Source organism: Acanthaster planci, linkage group LG02, assembly GCF_054643075.1.
Source record: "Acanthaster planci isolate LZ-2023a linkage group LG02, COTS_SCS, whole genome shotgun sequence".
In the NCBI taxonomy this organism is placed as follows: domain Eukaryota; kingdom Metazoa; phylum Echinodermata; class Asteroidea; order Valvatida; family Acanthasteridae; genus Acanthaster; species Acanthaster planci.
The window spans coordinates 5,865,130-5,883,019 of NC_141778.1; the positions used below are offsets into that span (position 1 = coordinate 5,865,130).

At 40.6% G+C, this 17,890-nt stretch overlaps 1 protein-coding gene across 3 annotated transcripts in view; it reads left to right on the top strand.

Moving 5' to 3' along the window:
• The first annotated feature begins 785 nt into the window (after positions 1 to 785).
• LOC110986196 (cytochrome P450 3A41-like) overlaps positions 786 to 17,890 on the top strand; it is a 32,452-nt gene continuing 15,347 nt past the window's right edge. Inside the window, exons 1-14 of one of the 3 annotated variants that reach the window (XM_087133277.1) lie at positions 786 to 915; positions 2,990 to 3,159; positions 4,013 to 4,118; positions 7,490 to 7,542; positions 8,122 to 8,218; positions 8,876 to 8,992; positions 9,461 to 9,549; positions 10,533 to 10,678; positions 11,925 to 12,052; positions 12,429 to 12,575; positions 13,675 to 13,895; positions 15,005 to 15,142; positions 15,817 to 15,916; positions 16,655 to 16,717. In XM_087133277.1, coding sequence (XP_086989403.1) covers positions 3,050 to 3,159; positions 4,013 to 4,118; positions 7,490 to 7,542; positions 8,122 to 8,218; positions 8,876 to 8,992; positions 9,461 to 9,549; positions 10,533 to 10,678; positions 11,925 to 12,052; positions 12,429 to 12,575; positions 13,675 to 13,895; positions 15,005 to 15,142; positions 15,817 to 15,916; positions 16,655 to 16,717 — 1,515 coding nt within the window. In that variant the 5' untranslated portion in view covers positions 786 to 915; positions 2,990 to 3,049. Of the gene's footprint in view, positions 916 to 2,989; positions 3,160 to 4,012; positions 4,119 to 7,461; positions 7,543 to 8,121; positions 8,219 to 8,875; positions 8,993 to 9,460; positions 9,550 to 10,532; positions 10,679 to 11,924; positions 12,053 to 12,428; positions 12,576 to 13,674; positions 13,896 to 15,004; positions 15,143 to 15,816; positions 15,917 to 16,654; positions 16,718 to 17,890 lie in introns of those variants that run through there. The other 2 variants (XM_087133278.1, XM_087133279.1) reach the window with 2 other exon arrangements.

Here is a 17,890-nt window from a genome sequence, read left to right on the forward strand (position 1 = left end):
ATCTAATCGGCCTAGTGTAGGAGAAAGACTATTATCACCCACCTATGTCCAAATGAAAAAGGCAATCAAAGGTCCGAGTTGTCCAAAGTTACTCGGACTTCAACCTCGTATCATCAAAGCACATCGTTGAAACAGTATTCTACAGAAAGAAGACCCGTTTGAAATTGTGTTCATCAGCTAGGTGCTGGGCCAAATTAATACACGTAGCCGTAGTCCCTTAGGTCCACCTCATGGGTCCATCAATTCGTATTTACTCTCATAAGTTCAGTAGGGCATGGAGGTAGGATGAGAGGCTTTAATTATCAGAATCAACCTCGGAAACTGAGTGAACGTTCATAAAGACAGCGACCAGCCTTTTTTCAAACGGACAGTACGTGACCCAAGACAAATTTTACACAATCCTACAATTTCTTTGACGAAACTAATTCCTCTTTCTGTACTGTTCATCCACCCCAGCATGCATGCACAGCGCGCGAAAAATATGAAAGGCACTACCTTATCTTAATTGCGGCGCCGGCACGCGCTGAAATTGAAGCAGCCGGCCGCGGTCGATCGCGATTGTCGCGGGGCTACCGTCCAGTGTACATGTACACATGTACCTTTATATTCAAGTAAATAATGCTGACTGCATGCGAAGAATATTAACAGGAGACCGTACTATCAACCTGCTTGAGTTTGCCTACGCAGTTTTCATGGTGTATCCAGTAACTGTAGTTGTGTGGGGATCCAATCATGTAGCTTCCTTTTATTTACATAGGCATAGGTCGCGAACGAGACACAACTTTCAATGTAATGATGTCACGACTATAAATAGGCTCTATAGGGAAAGCCCCTTCAACAGAACCAAACTGCAACAGGCGAACTGCCCTAAGAAAGGGCTCAGAATACGGACAAAATTTCGTCATGATGTAAAAGGTAAACACTATAAATTTTAGAAACGATTGAAACAAACTGACTTCAGAAATTTTGCTTTTTATGACCTTTGTTTGATTTTCTTGCACAATGGCAAATCTTTGACACCTAACCACTAACTACAGTACAGTCTAATAACAGTACATGTACCATGTGTACCTAAATATCTTAAAAGCAGAAAATATATTTTGAGACGATTTTTACGTATAACCCACTTCAGTCGCCGATAACTCAAAACAAGGTTTGGGGGATCATTCTTCATTTAGCTTCAGTAGGTCACGAATTTTGTTCTCAATCGATCAATGCGATGATTACTCCTTGCAACCCCGGCATGATTTTTCAGAGTCAAACAAGCCCTGGAAATGTACATATGTAGGTGGGGCAGTTTGCTTTTTGTCCCTTTTGCTTTCCATTGTTTCTAGGGATGTGCATCCTGATGAGCGCGGCTTGCTGAATGTAAAACAGCCATTTATTGAACGTTGAATATTAAGCGGTTACTTTTTCAACACTGAATGTTGAACTTCAAACAAGGAATTGTAACTGACTTCCTACTGCCTACCACCTGCATCCCCTTGACATTTACATGATGTAGCCCTAATTGCATTTCACTGTCGCTGGCAATTAAACAATATTTTGTTGGACACATGTGCAGTAAATGTACATGGAACTGTTTTTTGGGGATTTAACTATTCTCACCATGACAAATAGCCGTCTGATTATGTGCCAATTTAGTCATTGTGACTTCGCGCATGTATTCAGAAGGTGAGAAGCTGACCATTTTACAGTTTCAGACTTTTTTCCTCAAAAAAATAGTCCTCCAGAGCCATGAATCAGAAAATACCATGTAATTAAATGTTTGAGTCAATCATTGTCAAGTTAAAAATAAAAGAAGAACATTTTTACTGTTTTGGGGCAAATAAAAAGACCCTAGTTCAAATCTAGTAATTAAAGCCCTTCACACACATCAAAGTAGGTGCTGTCTGATTGTAGCCGGCTAAATACCATTTGATTAAGTAAATGGTAATCCAAGATATTTAAATAAAGGCGCAGACACTCTATGGAATGTTCCATGTCAAATCTTAAAATGTTATACATGTATATATCTCCTAAAAGTATACTAAGCTTTTGAAAAAACATGTATATGCTTAATGCCACTGCATGCATAATTTATCAACAATTCAAAGAACGAATTCAAAACCGTTATATATATAATTAACATCTCCCCAACGCAAAAATACATCTTGAAAATAGTTTGCGGTACCCGCTGCTTCATTTGACTCGGACCGGCCAGCCGACCCCGGTAAGCTCGGTGGTCGAGTGGTTAAGACATCTGCACTAGTAAGCAGGAGGTCGTGGGTTCGAGTCCCACCCGAGTAAGCTTGTGAGGTTTTTTCGCAAGCTCTCAGACAGCACTGAGCATACAGTGCTTATTAACATACGTTGGGTACGGGCAAAACCGTTATATATATAATTAACATCTCCCCAACGGAAAAATACATCTTGAAAATAGTTCGCGGTACCCGCTGCTTCATTTGACTCGGACCGGCCAGCCGACCCCGGTAAGCTCGGTGGTCGAGTGGTTAAGACATCTGCACTAGTAAGCAGGAGGTCGTGGGTTCGAGTCCCACCCGAGTAAGCTTGTGAGGTTTTTTCGCAAGCTCTCAGACAGCACTGAGCATACAGTGCTTATTAACATACGTTGGGTACGGGCAAAATCGTTATATATATAATTCAAAGAACTTATTTTCCAATTATGTTCATATCCTCATGAAATTATTAATCAGAAATGAGGAAATGTACATTGTATCTTGATGAAAAATGGTTAGTTTACCTTTTAGTTTTTTGAAACATGAGGTTACAGAGTCTGTCGATATTTAACAGTTTTTCACCATGTGTACTTTCCCATGGGAGTCATAGAAAACCATAGAAAATTGTACTGTTAACTGTTAACACAGCTAGACGTTGTTTCATTTTATACATGTAGGTCCATTGGCCTTACACCACACAGGTACATTGGCATTGGCATCTGTGAGTCTAACTGTGTACATGTAATATTTGTGTCTTTTTAATCATTCAGTGCAGTTTACCAGTACTTGTCAAACATTGCCACTGGATTTGAGTGAGCAGTCCAAGTACAATGGAGAACGAGGGCGTGTCTAGATCTGTATCTGAGGAAGGATGGCAGCCGCCTCTCTTTGCAGCGTCAACATGGACTCTCATCATTACAGCTATCTCTCTCTTCTTTGTGTAGGTTGTTTACTAAACATTCCATCAGGTGATAGGTGTCAGAAATCATCTCATGTCAATCCGGCGATGAAATTGCTCCTTGGAAAGTGTATGGACATCAGCTTAGGCCAAAAAATTATGTTATATAACATTGACACACACCAAAAAATAGGGTAGATGGCCGGGGCTCTAGTCTCATTTGTAAAAGTTATAAGACGATGCTAGATTAAGAAGGGATCGACCCAGCTACCACGTTGGTACTATATACACACATACATGTATAAAGCAGTGTATATTCCCTGGCTGAGTGGTTATATACTTGCATTTAGCCATAAAAGGAGGTGATTGTAAAAACAGGTCCCATTTTATATTTTGGACAAAGGTGCGATGTACAATGGAGTGGCATACACGTGATACTACCTGTAATTTGGTCACTAGCATCAACATATGACCCCCTAATTGGGCCCATGAGTGTGCTTTCCCTCAGCCTTTCGGAAGTATAGTCTCGAGTTTAAGAACCCTGTTATTACACAATTTTATAAGGTGCAAATTCTGAGAATCCCAATTTCTTGAGCTTTTGTGTTTTCTTTTCCACTCCTTTCATAACAAAGTTATTATTATTACTGGTCCCTTGAACTTTGTTGTAGTGAAAGTTGATTGTACATGGAGGGCCTGTACATGCATCTGTACTGACCCTCTCGTCGCCACTCACCGTCCCTTGTGGTGTATATGCAAGTTCTGGTAGGGGTGCCCCATGTACCTCACTGCAAGTTTGTGTACATTTATACACGTAGTCTTATATAACTTACATATTGAGGTCTACCCACTAACCCGCTCTTTCACCATGATGCATGCCCTTTTTGTTCTTTTACAGATATGACTACTCCAGGCGTCGTCAGTACCTGGCATGTAATGGTATTGCAGGGCCAAAACCTAAGCCCTTCGTTGGTAACCTGCTAGACATGATATTCCACAAAGATGTAAGTGCACATTTTTTTGTTAGCTCTGCCAGTGTGAGAATTGTGTTAAATTGCATTCTTTGAGGTTAAAACAATACCACTCCTGTACATTGTACATAGTAGGCTGCTCGTTGGGGGATCCATCATTTTTATCGGTTTGTTTCACTGTTACAGTTCATGTATACATGTATCCCACATATGGGGTATAATCATGAAGCATACATTTTATTTGCGTACGTACATGTATACAGGGGTTGACATCAAGCTTTTTTGCCCAAAAGCTAAAAACAGCTCAGACCTTTCAAATTTCAGGGGTTTTTGGGAGCTGTGTCACTGAACCTGGAGCTATTTTAGGTAGAGTCATAATACATGTAGTTCTGCAGCTGTAGGGTTGCGTGCATGTACGGCTGATGTAGCGTAATCTACTGGGACGTACCTGTATAGACTGGTTGGCACATTTCCATCATACATTCTCTGGTGTTGGTGCGGTGCAGTGGGAACCAGTGCAGCTTTGCTTTAATGGATTGAGCTTTGTGCATGTATTTTCACGACAGCGAAATGCAAAGGGAACTTGTGAAAATAACTGAAGATTCTTTTCAAAAAAATGCAAATTTAAGTAGGAAAACATATAAAAACGACGGAACCAGTAACAGCCTGGCACTAATTTTGGCACCCGACCTCTTGCTTTTTTACTGGCTACCCGGCACTAATCATGGTTTGTCAGACCATGGAAGAAGGACACAGAAGGAGTTACAACTCTGGCACATCAAAGCGCTCAATGATCATCGCCGCCCGGTCAGATGAACAATAGTAAACATTCCAAAAATGCCTGATTACTGCCTGCAGCTTAGCTGGACAAGTGGGGCCAGTAATATCGTAACAATATTTGTAGTGTTTTCTTTGGAAGTAACTACAACCTATCGCAGTGACCAGGAAGCAGAAAGAAAAAATATCTAACATTAAATTTACTTTTGTCATTTGGAATATTTTTTATAGGATTTTGCATTGATGCCCTTTTCTATTATCCATGCATATGTTTGTAATTTTGTCGGATTTTGTAGGATTGTCGTTGCTTGTGTTGTCAAGACTCACTAGTTATCAGCCATTGGTAGATTATTTATTTAGACTTGAGGGATACCCTGATCACTGTGAGGGTCACCTGTTTATTGTGAGGGTTACCCTGATCACTGTGAGGGTCACCTGTTTATTGTAAGGGGTACCCTGATCACTGTGAGGGTCACCTGTTTATTGTGAGGGTTACCCTGATCACTGTGAGGGTTACCTGTTTATTGTGAGGGTTACCCTGATCACGGTGAGGGTTACCTGTTTATTGTGAGGGTTACCCTGATCACTGTGAGGGTTACCTATTTATTGTGAGGGTTACCCTGATCACGGTGAGGGTTACCTGTTTATTGTGAGGGCTACCCTGATCACGGTGAGGGTTACCTGTTTATTGTGAGGGTTACCCTGATCACAGTGAGGGTTACCTGTTTATTGTGAGGGTTACCCTGATCACGGTGAGGATTACCTGTTTATTGTGAGGGTTACCCTGATCACTGTGAGGGTTACCTATTTATTGTGAGGGTTACCCTGATCACGGTGAGGGTTACCTGTTTATTGTGAGGGCTACCCTGATCACGGTGAGGGTTACCTGTTTATTGTGAGGGTTACCCTGATCACGGTGAGGGTTACCTGGTTATTGTTAGGGTTACCCTGGTGTAGGGTGAGGATAAGTTGAACTAATCACGTTCATGGTGCAGTTCACCACGTAAGACCACCTACCCGTGAGGATCATTTTGTACATAATTAATTGCTTTTATATATAAAGGATAACTGAAGCACTGACATTGAATAAACCAATCATATAATTGCCTTAGAAATCACTGGTCACTGTGAGATTTAGTCCAGTCCTGTATCACTTGTATTGACATTTATTGTAACCTTTATTGACACTGGAATCAATTACTTAATCACAGAGCGGTGGTAAACTTCCACCAAACGAACAGCCCCTAAGGCATATAGTTCACCGTTTGGTAACAGATATCCCCCCTTGCGTTTGGATAGCAGGTCATTCTTGTGTAAGGTTAAATAAGTATATTTGTGGGGTTAGGCCACCCAGCAAGGACATTAATATAGCCCGGCAAAATTGGTAATTTTGAAGACTTGAGAAAATTTAGGTTTAATGACAATGCTTGTTCTCATGCTGCTTCATGTTACAATTGAAGAATATGTACCCGAAAGTTGCGCGGACCCTAACATCAGGCACTTGGAATTTTATGTTTGTTTGTGGAGCAATATTTTACCTCCAATTTCACAAAAGGTGAAATTTAATCAAACTCCAAATTTTCTTGTTCATAAATGTCAATTTCATATACCGGGTATCCATTTACCAAGCTCCGATGACATTTTATTTGGCCCAATTTTCCAATTTTTTTCCAAAGTGCCAAATGAAATGCACCCCAAAAGATTTTGTTACAATTTTTAGTCAATTGAGTGGAGATAACAATAATTTACTAGAATTTATCATTTTTTAGAACCTATAAATTTTTGTGGGATTTTCTGAGATTTTTTTAATAATAATGTTTGCATCATTTGCTTGTCACCAAGCACCTGATTCGGGGTGCTGGATGACGAGCAAATTCATGTAGCAGGGTAATTTACGACACGCCGTGAATATTGAAAACTGAAGTAGAGAGAGCCTGTACAAGTCTTACATGCATCCTTCAGTTATCAACAAAAATGGAACTTGTTCGATGTTGTGCTCCAAAGCGCATTATGATAGGCCTTTGTATAAAATATGTGTTCACAGTGCCAAAAGTTCTACTTTTGGGTTTGACGACCCCCCCACCTTTGGATGCAAAAGCGCTGGTGCGCGCCCGCTTATCAACCCCAGTGTATGTACACATGTACACATGTACCTGGACTATCTACACATGTTCATGTACACCTGCAGTGAGCAACCTTTTGAATGCAGTCATTCCCATTACTTTTGTATATGGCAGGAAGAATGTGAAAACAGCTCAGTTTCTTCTCATTATTATACGTACATTAGAGTACAATTGAACTATTGTCATAATTTGATTTTCTGCTCATTGATAAAATTGTAATTTTGATTTAATTCTGCTGGAGAATTGTCAAGAGTAATAACCAGGACGTCTTGGAGGAGTTAAAGGTTAAAAAAGTTCACATACTGCAAAATTGCCTGGGATACTCGTATGTTAGTAGATAGTACCATGTGTTGTAATGCGGTTGTATAGAAGTCAAAACCTCTTGAAAATCTCCAGCTATTTTCGATATTTGTGTCCTCCCTTTGATCGGACTGTCACGACTGTCATTGATGGCAATTTCCGTCGGACATCATCAGAAACTGTCCAACTCCGTTTTATTTTCAGGGAATACGGGGCTTTTATGGTGATATCATTGAGAAGTATGGAAAGGTAGCCGGGTAAGAAGTCAACAAATTCTCCTGTCAAATGCAATGTAGTTTTTTTTTTTTTTTTAGGCTTCCAAGTTTTTCTCAAATCAGTTGATTAAAGTGTCCATGTACATATGTTGCATGTACGTTCAATTCTGTCTTTCCATAACGGGGCTTCAATTTCCACTCTCAACAGTGTTGGTTTGATTTAAAACCAAATGACTTTATTTTCAAAAGTATGGATCCACTAAAAAAAACAACTCAAATTTGGCAAAATTCTACATAATTTTATTTTTCCAAGAAAGTTGTTACAGTTGAAGCTGCGATGTTAGAGAATAGTCTGAATTTTACTTTTTGTTAGTGCTTCCACATACATACATGACTTACATGTACGTGTAGTCAGTTTGTCTAAAATCTTCTCTGGCTGCAAATTGTGTTTTGTTCAAAATACAGCAACCATGTGTGCTGATACAGCACACAACTCATTTGCTGAGCAAATAAGGCCTTGTTTTGGGCATCAAAGGTGTTGGTTTTGACTGTGGTTAAATTTTGAAGAGCTTATAGACATCAAAAAAGCCAGTGACTTCACACAATGATCATCTCTTACAGGTGTTATATGGGAGCAATCCCCACTGTGGTAATTGGTGATGTTGAGTGGGTCCAACAACTGTGCATCAAGGACTTTTCCAGCTTTGTCAATCTCAAGGTCTGTATTTGCTTGTGTCATGCCATTATGGTTAATTAGTCATTAATGTGCGAATTTTTGTAACACAACCAATATCAAAATGTCTTCTTTTTTATCTGAAGATATAACCTTCAGGACAAGTTTCCTCTACCAGTGAAAAAAGAGAATCCTCTGATTTACTAAAAGCACACAGAGATGTGTTCTGGCGATGTTTGCTTTTTTTCACCTGCTTTGCAGTGAATTGCTTGAAAGTACCGGTTCTTATCAATTATCAGATGTTAGTGTCAACAATAAACAAAAAATTGCCTCACGATTGCATTCGGCAAAGTTGAAAGACATGATGGAAGCATGTATCCTCCGTGATCTTTTGGTCCGAGCACATGTACATGGTTTTGCATGGAGAAAGCAGGGTGTGACAAGTGATATAATGTGGAATCTCCACAATGGCTTATGCACAGGTAATGTACATGCGTATGCCATGCATAGTGGGTCTACCGGTATCGTTCAAGTTTCCATCAGCCTACGTTTTTCTCTTCATAACGGATGAGGGGATGGGGTTACTTGTGCATGGAGATTGTCAACCATTTTAATGCTTTTTTGGGGGACGCATTTTATTCATTGCTGACAAGTTGGCCATTAATGGAGTCTTGTAGTGACCTGATTTTTATCTCCCAATAGCCTATAACCGTTGACAGCAAACCGTTTCATAAATCCTTACCTACTTTGAGAGACAGTCATTGGAAGGACGTCCGAGGGATTCTCAGTCCAACATTCAGCGGATCCAAGATGAAGCTGGTGAGTCACGACCTTTGCACCATTCCTACAGTTTTGGTTGAGGGTCCCATGTTAGTAGACTTCCTACTCATCTTTGGGCGGTCCGGTGCAGTGGTGTACTTGTAATTCCTTGCCTTCCACCTCAAATGACTTAGGTTCGAATCCCATCCAGGCTGACATGAAGATTAGGGTCTCTGCTAGTCCCCACCTATTTCTGAGGACTCCCCAGAAATTTCTGTTGGGTTTACCTCCCACCTCTGATACTGGACAATTCTTCATACCTTCCCTGGGCTTCAAGGGAGAATTGTTCACTGAAAGTAAATTTACAAGTGTTTCTGGAAACAGGACAAGTGAATGCAAGTATGATCTCGGGGACTCCATGTACACTGTATTTAATCAATTTATACAAAAACTAATTCTGGTTTTGGAAAACAAACCCATGTCAGTCAAAATTCATGTTTATTTGTCCCACTATCTCTTATTTAACAGATGGCACCAATCATCAATGATTGTCTGGATCCAATGATACGGAAAGTGACCAGATTAAATCAAGAAGGCAAGGGGTTAGAATTCAAGGAGTAAGTAACATCTCAACTTTCTAGCATGTCTCGTGTACATATATGATGCCAAGTATTTCAGTGTTAAATTAACATAGAAAATCCGTTGGAATACATTGAAATCAAATTCACTGATTTACTCAAGGCAGAGTTCAAGTTTAATTTTTTATCATATATACTGGTTGCAGTGAAATACAAGTACGAGATGGTGTGCATGGCACTGTGTACATGTACATGTAGTGAATGCTTAAATGGTATTGCATGAGATGGAAAATGGAACAATCTGTCTGTTGCCAAACATTTAATGTTTTCACATGCAAGCCAAGAATAATTCAGACAAAAACCCTGCATCACCCAAATAAGTCCCTACTTAGTAAATCCATACATCATCTACGGTATGGATTTAGAATTTATTTATTATGAAATTTCTTTTAGCTCCACATATGACTGTCCATCAGATCAGTGAAAATTCACCTGATCCATTTACTGGTGCAGCAGAATGTCACTTTTGTGGTGCAGCCATGCGTTGTTATGGGATTAATAATTCAATGACATATGACCAACTACCAACCAATCAAATGATACTGTTTTATACAATTATTGAAAGTTTTCAGCGGTTCATGTAGATGTAGGAAATAATCTGTTAGGCTTGCTATACGTCATTGAAGGAGGCTAATTGTATTAAGTACTGAAATAAAGCTCAATAGATCTTCATCACGCAACACCCCAACCATAGATTCTCCCCAGTTTTTAATAGCGATATCTCTTCTTTGCCAAACTAAAAACCAGAATATTTTTGCGCGTATTTCTATTTGAAATTAATTCCAACCTCACTTTTCATGCTCGTGCAGTTCACAATCTTTCCACCAAATGAAAATGTTTCCTCTCAATTTGTCTTCGTTCAGAAAGGTATGCACATGCCTATGAAATTCCTCTAGTACTTCTGTGTTGTACTTTTCTTGCTGGTAACATCCTGACTCCCTTTTCTTCTGTTTCTTCACCAGGGTCTACAGTGGCTTCCTGATAGATGCCATTGGCAACACTGCATTTGGGTTGACCCTCAACTCCCAGGAAAATTCTGATGATCCCTTCCTCCATAATGCCAGAGACGTAATCAAGTTCAGGTTCAGCATAGCATTTTTAGTAAAGAGTAAGTTCTTCCTTGTCGGTAGATCGTTGCCCAAAAACGCTGGAAAAATGATGGAAGTAGCAACCACTTTCAGTACAAGCTAACTTTATTTTCCTTTTGTTTGAAGGAGGGACCCTGACTTGCTCAGGAACAAAACTGATCAAAGAATTCTTTAGGGAAAATATGTTAACAATCAACAGGATGGTGGCACTTCTGCAAATAATTTGCAACCCAACCAACGAACCTGTCAAAATGCGGTATAAGTCTTGAGAACTACTTTTTAACTATTGTAGGCCTCTTAGAAAAATATTAATGAAATAGTTTTGTCTCAGTAATGCCTGCACTGATTTGACATCACAGTAAACTGATACTGGTAATTTTCAAAATCACATGAACATTTGATAAGTGACAGTACACTGTAAGACTTGTTTTGTTGGATCCTGTTGCATTCATTTATACTTGCTGAAACCTTGTCTGGTACATGTAAATGTATTTGGGTGAAATGAAGGTACAAATGAAGCCTAAAGGTAATGTTTTTGTTGACGCCTGGCAAAACTACTTTCAACATCTTACAGCCTAGGACCTCACCTGTCCAGTGTGGGTTAATCATGAAATCTGGCATATCCATAGAAACACTGATTGTGAGACCCTATACATATGCAATGCTTCACTTCAATGAGCCAGTCGTGTATTTCAAAAAGGAAAGGTCAGTGGATTAGGGCACCCGTGACACCATTCTATCTCAAATTTGTGAGTTGAGTCCACCTTTGAACACTACTTTGGTAGGCTTGACATATTCTGGTGTTCTTGAATGACATATGCATATGATGTGTTTTACTATGAATTTGTGTTGTTGAAACATGGAACTGGCTTATTAGACAGATTTTCTAATTTGTACTTCAGCGCATACATCATGCCCCATACATGCTGGGTTGTGCATGATGATCGTGTACTAGCTTCCAATTTGGGATTTGTGAAAAGCACATGCACTCCGGCCTTTCCCACTGACTGATCACAAATGACATAGATAGACACAAGATGAGTGTGATACTTTGCATTTTAAACATGGGAACACTGGCAACAAGTGGCTTGAGGGGAAGTCTAAGTAGAACACTGCCAACTTGAACTTGGAGGTACAAAGTTTTTCCTCCCGTCACTTTTCTAGTTGAATGAGAAACAGATGAAAACAGTTACTGGATTAGGAGGATTGCCCAATTAGGATTTAGATCCAATCTACTGGAAAGCCTTACATTTTGCTTCCCCCTAGTGCTGGCCCCTATCCTGTCTCCTGTTGTGAACTTTTTCAACCTGACCACATTTAACCGGAAAACACTGAAGTTCTTTGAGGATGTGTTAGATCACGCTGTAGAACTCAAAAGAGCTGGAACTGTCAAGGTAATGCACTGCAGCACACCTTATTCCACCCAGTAGCACCAATGCTCATGCCATCTGTCATGTAGTCTAAGCTCCATTAATCTTCTAAAAGCTAATGAATGGCCACAAGTTGTATGAGTACTGATATGGAACCACTTTTGCATATTTGTATGTCCATATGGTGGAGGGTCCCTAAATTTCAAGGTGAATAAACTTTTTTGAAGGGGAGATGGAGTGTTCTGTCGTGGTCAACTTGGAGCTTGGATTGGATTGTTGGTACGCGCCATGCCACTCCAGGGAAAAAGTTCCTGGGCTTTTTACCACAATCCCATGCAGTTGTAATATCTCCGGAAGGAAGAAGAAATAATAGATTGCATGTCGCTGTTGTCAATTTCAGCGGGTGGACTTTCTGCAGCTGATGCTAGATGCCCAAGAGAGGACGGAGGATGACAAAGCAGAGGCCACCGAGGAAGAGAAACAGGAAGAAGAACATCGAGCCAAGATGAGCAAGAAAACGCTCACCGCGGATGAGATCAAGTCACAGGTGCCCACATGTAGATTAAAAGGCATTATCGACGATGGAAAGGAATACATCACATGCACAGTCATGTATGAAATGGACAACCAGTGTGTGAACCAACTTGCACGCATACATGTACTCCATTCATTTGCACTGCATTTCCTGGTTCAAGAGAAGTCACACTTTGGTACTCTGTAACAAACTTCTCAAAAACTAAATATCCAGCCAATTGGCTTCTGATGTGTATGTACAAATTAAGCAGTCACAGTGATTTGATTTGGTTCTTGATGAACAAGTTCCAATCTGCCTGGGCTTTAACAAATGAAGCAATTGTTGACTGCCGTGGTGTTAGATAAGCTGTATCTGTGTGTGTGTGATCTTCTTGAGGACATACATCGGTCTACTCAGCTTTGGCTGTGGAAGAAATAGAATAAATTGCTACCTACATCATATGTGATTCCAACCCAGCCATTTTGAGCCACACATCGCTGAGCTTCATTTGAAAACCCACATAGTGCATTTGTTAATGAGGGTGTCAGACTGATCTTGTAAAAAGGCAGAGTTGATTGCGTTCCTGCTAATGAAACAGGTCTCTGTGCTGATGATGTCACCATTTGTTTTACATACATGTACATGTGGGCTTTGCTGTGGAACTGATGGGGTCCACTCTCCACCAAGCATGATCGGAAAGCAATAAGCACAATACGTTCAGGTGGCATCGGCAGTAAAGAGACGCATTAAAGTGAAGTTTAAAGAGCTACTCAGTCACGGTTCTGTGTGTTGGCTCGGGTTAAATATCCTTGCTGTCAGAATTTCACTTAAAACTCCTGGGCCCAATTTGGCAGTGCTGCATAATGGTAAGCTTATGTCACGGGTAACACTTCACGGTTGCTGTGTTTAGCACAAAAACTGCATGGGTGCACTTAAAAATCTCCATTGTTACATCATTAAGTTAAGTAAATTTTCCACCGAGGTTAGCATGCCTTTTGCTGTGCTTATTGCTTACGATCTCTATGAAATACGTGGAGCGTCTGTTAGCGTAAAAATATGTGCTTAGGGCCGTTGTGAAGTACGGCCCTGATGTGTCCAGTTGTGATTTTTGTTGGTGATCTTGTTTGTCCAGGGATTGCTTTTCTTTTTGGCCGGGTTCGAGACCTCCGGCACCACCCTTGGATTTGCCTCTTACCTGCTGGCCACCAATCCTGAAATCCAGGATAAGTTGGTGGCTGAGATAGATACCCTGGCACCCAGCCGCGATGACGTCACCTATGAGAACCTGACCAAATTGACCTACCTGGATTGGGTCATCTCGGAGACCCTACGTTTATATCCGCCTGGTTTTTTGTGAGTAGCGATAGTGGCTGGTGTGACAATTATGGGCTTTATATCAATTGAGAGGGAAGTTTATGTTACTAGCTTTAATTTGGTTCAGGTTTCAACTCTGTTGTATATTTGAAGTTATTTACTTTTTGTAGTCATATTTTCATAAAAAAAGGATCTTTGGAGCTGTACCTAAAGAAGGGCAGTGGCAGGTTCTGGGTTGAGGGGGCTAATTTTTTTTCTAAAAGCAACAGTCATCCATGAAAGGATCCTCAACCCCCCCCCACAAACAGAAAGGTCATACCAGTAGGACTGTTCTAAAGAGTTTGTGTTTTCAATTCTTCAAACATGGGCAATGGGTGAATGGGGGATGCGACAGTGTTCCCTCTTCTCCCCAGTGGATACACCTCTGAAGAAAATAGAGAGCATTGAAATGAATTTAGTTTTTAATGCCTGTTATTAATGACACACCAAACAAAAGCCGGCTAAACTATCTGCCTTGAGCTGAAGTGCACCCTCACTGGTGAAAGAAAGACAGGCTGGTACGAAGTATTCCAACTGGGTTCTTACATGTTTTCAGCATGCACGCAAAGAACATATATTCCAGAATAAATTTGTTGCGCATACTTGGCATGCTCTGTGTCAAATGCGCATAAATTTACGTGCCTATACAGTGAGTTCATACCATAGGACTGTCAATTTCATTAGAAAACACCCCCTTTTTTGTTTCTGCTTGGAGCAGATATGCAGTAACCTGTGTTGCCCGTTCCTGTATTTTATGCACTGGATGATCAATACCACAAGCAGAAACAAAAAGACAACCAGTTTGGTGTAATACCGGTAAATGTACATGTACCGCTACTTAGTGAGTGGCAGCTTGATTGGTGTGATGTACACGTATACATGTATGCCCAAAGACTTTAACTGATGCCTGGTAGTTGATGAAATGGTGACTTACAGCACGCTGTTCTTCCCATACCAGTTGGCAGACTTTAGGTCCCAAGAGGGTGGACTTTGTTGGACTATCACCTAATAGCACGCTGCTTTGTCCCCTAGTTCCTGTTATTCTAGTGAGTCGGTGAGTATTTTGAGATGTATTCCATTCACTGAGCTCAGTTTGTTCGTCCCTGTAGGACTACTCGTGAAGCTGGCTGTGAGTACAAGCACAAAGGGTACACCATTCCCAAAGGTGTACAGGTTCACTTTGACGTGTGGCATATCCACCATGATCCAGAACACTGGGAGGACCCTGACAAATTCAATCCAGAGAGGTATGTCTATGACTGAGCTTTATACAGGCCTTCTGCAGTTCCAGCTTGGTTCCCTCAATTTCTTACGTATTATATAATCCCAAAATAACATTCAGGTTAATGTAGGTGTATATATTTTAAATATAGTCCCATATTTCTACTAACTTGTTTCTTATCATATTGTTAAGCATTACAAATAGGGGAGATTTTACTGCTTTTTGCAGATTTCACATTGTTATTCTGAGCACTTCGGGAGGGTAGGTATCGGCAATGAAATGTTTGAACATAGTATGTATTGCAAGGAAAACGGAAAAGTCGTATTGACTTTGTGGAAATGATGGGGAAGTGGATAGGATTCATGATGTTGTATTTTGTTTTATATTTTGTCGCGGAGGACAGAAAAGTGTGCTGAACTACAAAGTGCTCACAGAGGTTCTAATTCCATCAAATGATGTAATGAGTCTCCTATCACATGACAAAATTTGGACAAGAAGGTCTGTGTTGGGAAGAGTTACATTGGCATTAGGCACAGGTGGAATGTGATATCGTCTGGAAGAAGTGGTGTAATGTGGAAGGCAAATTCACTATTCCAAGTTTAGAACCATAGTTTAATATGTTAGACAAGAAGATGTCAGTGACTTCTGGAAAATAAATCTCTGAGCATGTCCCCATGAAATGTTTCCTTTTTCTCAAAGGTTCTCACCAGAGCAACGTGAGAAGCGCCATCCCTGTGCCTTTCTACCCTTTGGTGCTGGACCACGCAGCTGCATTGGCATGCGCTTTGCGCTCTTGCAGGTCAGCCACTAGTCAGTTAGTCTTTGTTGTTGATATTCCCTGCCTGGCAAGAAGTAGTCCAACTCATAAACTGTTAACGACACATAGAAATTTAATAACTGAGACTGGCCCAAGTCCACAAGACAAAGTTTTGAAAAAAACTACAAAAATCCTGTCCTTTACTTGGGCAAGCAGAATGTGCATTCATGTATATGTACCTGCTTACCAAGTAAAATAAAAACTTGGGAAGTAAACTTTGGTCTGTCTTTCACACTCTTATGACAAAGCACCACTTTGACAAACTTGATGCAATTGTGCCAAAATGTGGACTTGGGCCCTTTTCATATTCATATATTCAATATTTTTGCATGTTTATTTGTAAACAGATGAACCTACTGATATGCTTTCCTGCTATCACAGGATTGCGCGTGCCATGTAAAGACTCATAGCGAGTGGAGAGTTGACTCAAGATACCACACTTAAAACCATCTGTATGGTCATCCTTTGCACTTCATCAGCACTATAAAATTCCGTGAGAGAAGCTGACCATGAAATTGTGACCACTCTTTTACAAAAGTTGCGTCAACAGTCATGGGTTGCAGTTCCAACTTCTCCGTTGGAATTTGAAATTCATAGCACTTTTAGGTTTGCAGCAAATTAACAGCTAGAATCTTTTTAACATTGCAGAGACATTTTGAAGGATATCTTCAACAATCTGTCTCATTCAGCAGTCACCGTATTTTGTTTGTAATTCTTCAGGTTAAGATGGCACTGGTGCGAATGCTTCAGAATTTTCATCTGGAGACTTGTGAGGAAACTGAGGTAATACAGTTAGTCTAGTTCATGTGATATCTTTCAATAGATTGTAGGTAGGGGGTTGCCAAATGCATGTCTAAATATTCTCTATACTGCGAATATGGTTGTTAAACTTTATACTCATGCACACTGAGGGTGAAACTAAATTTTGCCAACTGCCGTGGAATAAAAGCAGAAACTACATAAAAACTACTACACTGGGTAATTACGCTGAGCCAGGAAGTTGGGCTAAGTTGCAGACATCAATCAGTCCAACTCCTGCCCGTTTCCCAGAGAAATTGTTACAAGCGTGGGTTTCGAGGCAATGGTTTATTGCACGTTCAATGCAAGACATGTGGAACATATACGGGAGCCTCTGAGTGCCATATGTGACATCTCCCTTTCTTTTTACAATCAAAAGGTAGTAACACTCAAAACTTTAATAACAGCTGAACTCTAACTATATAAGTGTCCGTTAAAATATAAAGGAACATTTTAATTAACAAGAGTTGCCAAGCAACTGTTTTGGGTTCATATAGAATGAGATGACGTTCGAATTTGGAATAAAATCAGAAGCTGAGAGGTAAACTGAGTTGTGTGGCTAAGTTGCATTATTGAGCTATGTTTGAAATCTCACTTGGTTTTTACAATAAGGTGATTATGCTTAAGCTCTTTGAAATATAACTGTGAATGGCTCCTTGATTTATAACTGAAAGGTTCTTTGATTTATAAATGTGAAAGCTCTTTTAATTGGTATCTGTCCATTTACAAATCCATACGGACGGTACGTTTCACGACTCGTCCACTTCGGGTGATGTACGGTGGTTTGGCAGGGTCAGCATCTTGGTGTGCTGGTTGTGGTCTCGGGTCAGGTTTGCTTGTCAGGTCAGGGGTAACGGTTTGGGGTTTGGGTGGAGTGTCTGGAACAGGATCTGGGACAACTGCTGGTGGGGGTTGTTTGTTGGCCTGGTGGGTAGACAGACGAAGGTGTCGCCTATTGCGTCGGTATTTGCGACCATCATACTGAACTATGTATGATCGTGGTGCTTCGTGGTGGTCTACGACCGTGGCTGGAACCCACTGCTTAGCACCTGGAAATGGTGCCATCCTCACAGGGTCTCCGGACTTCAATGGTGGCAGGTCGTGTGCCTTCTTGTTGAAGTAGTGTTGCTGTTTGCCCTGACCTTGGGCAAGTCGTTG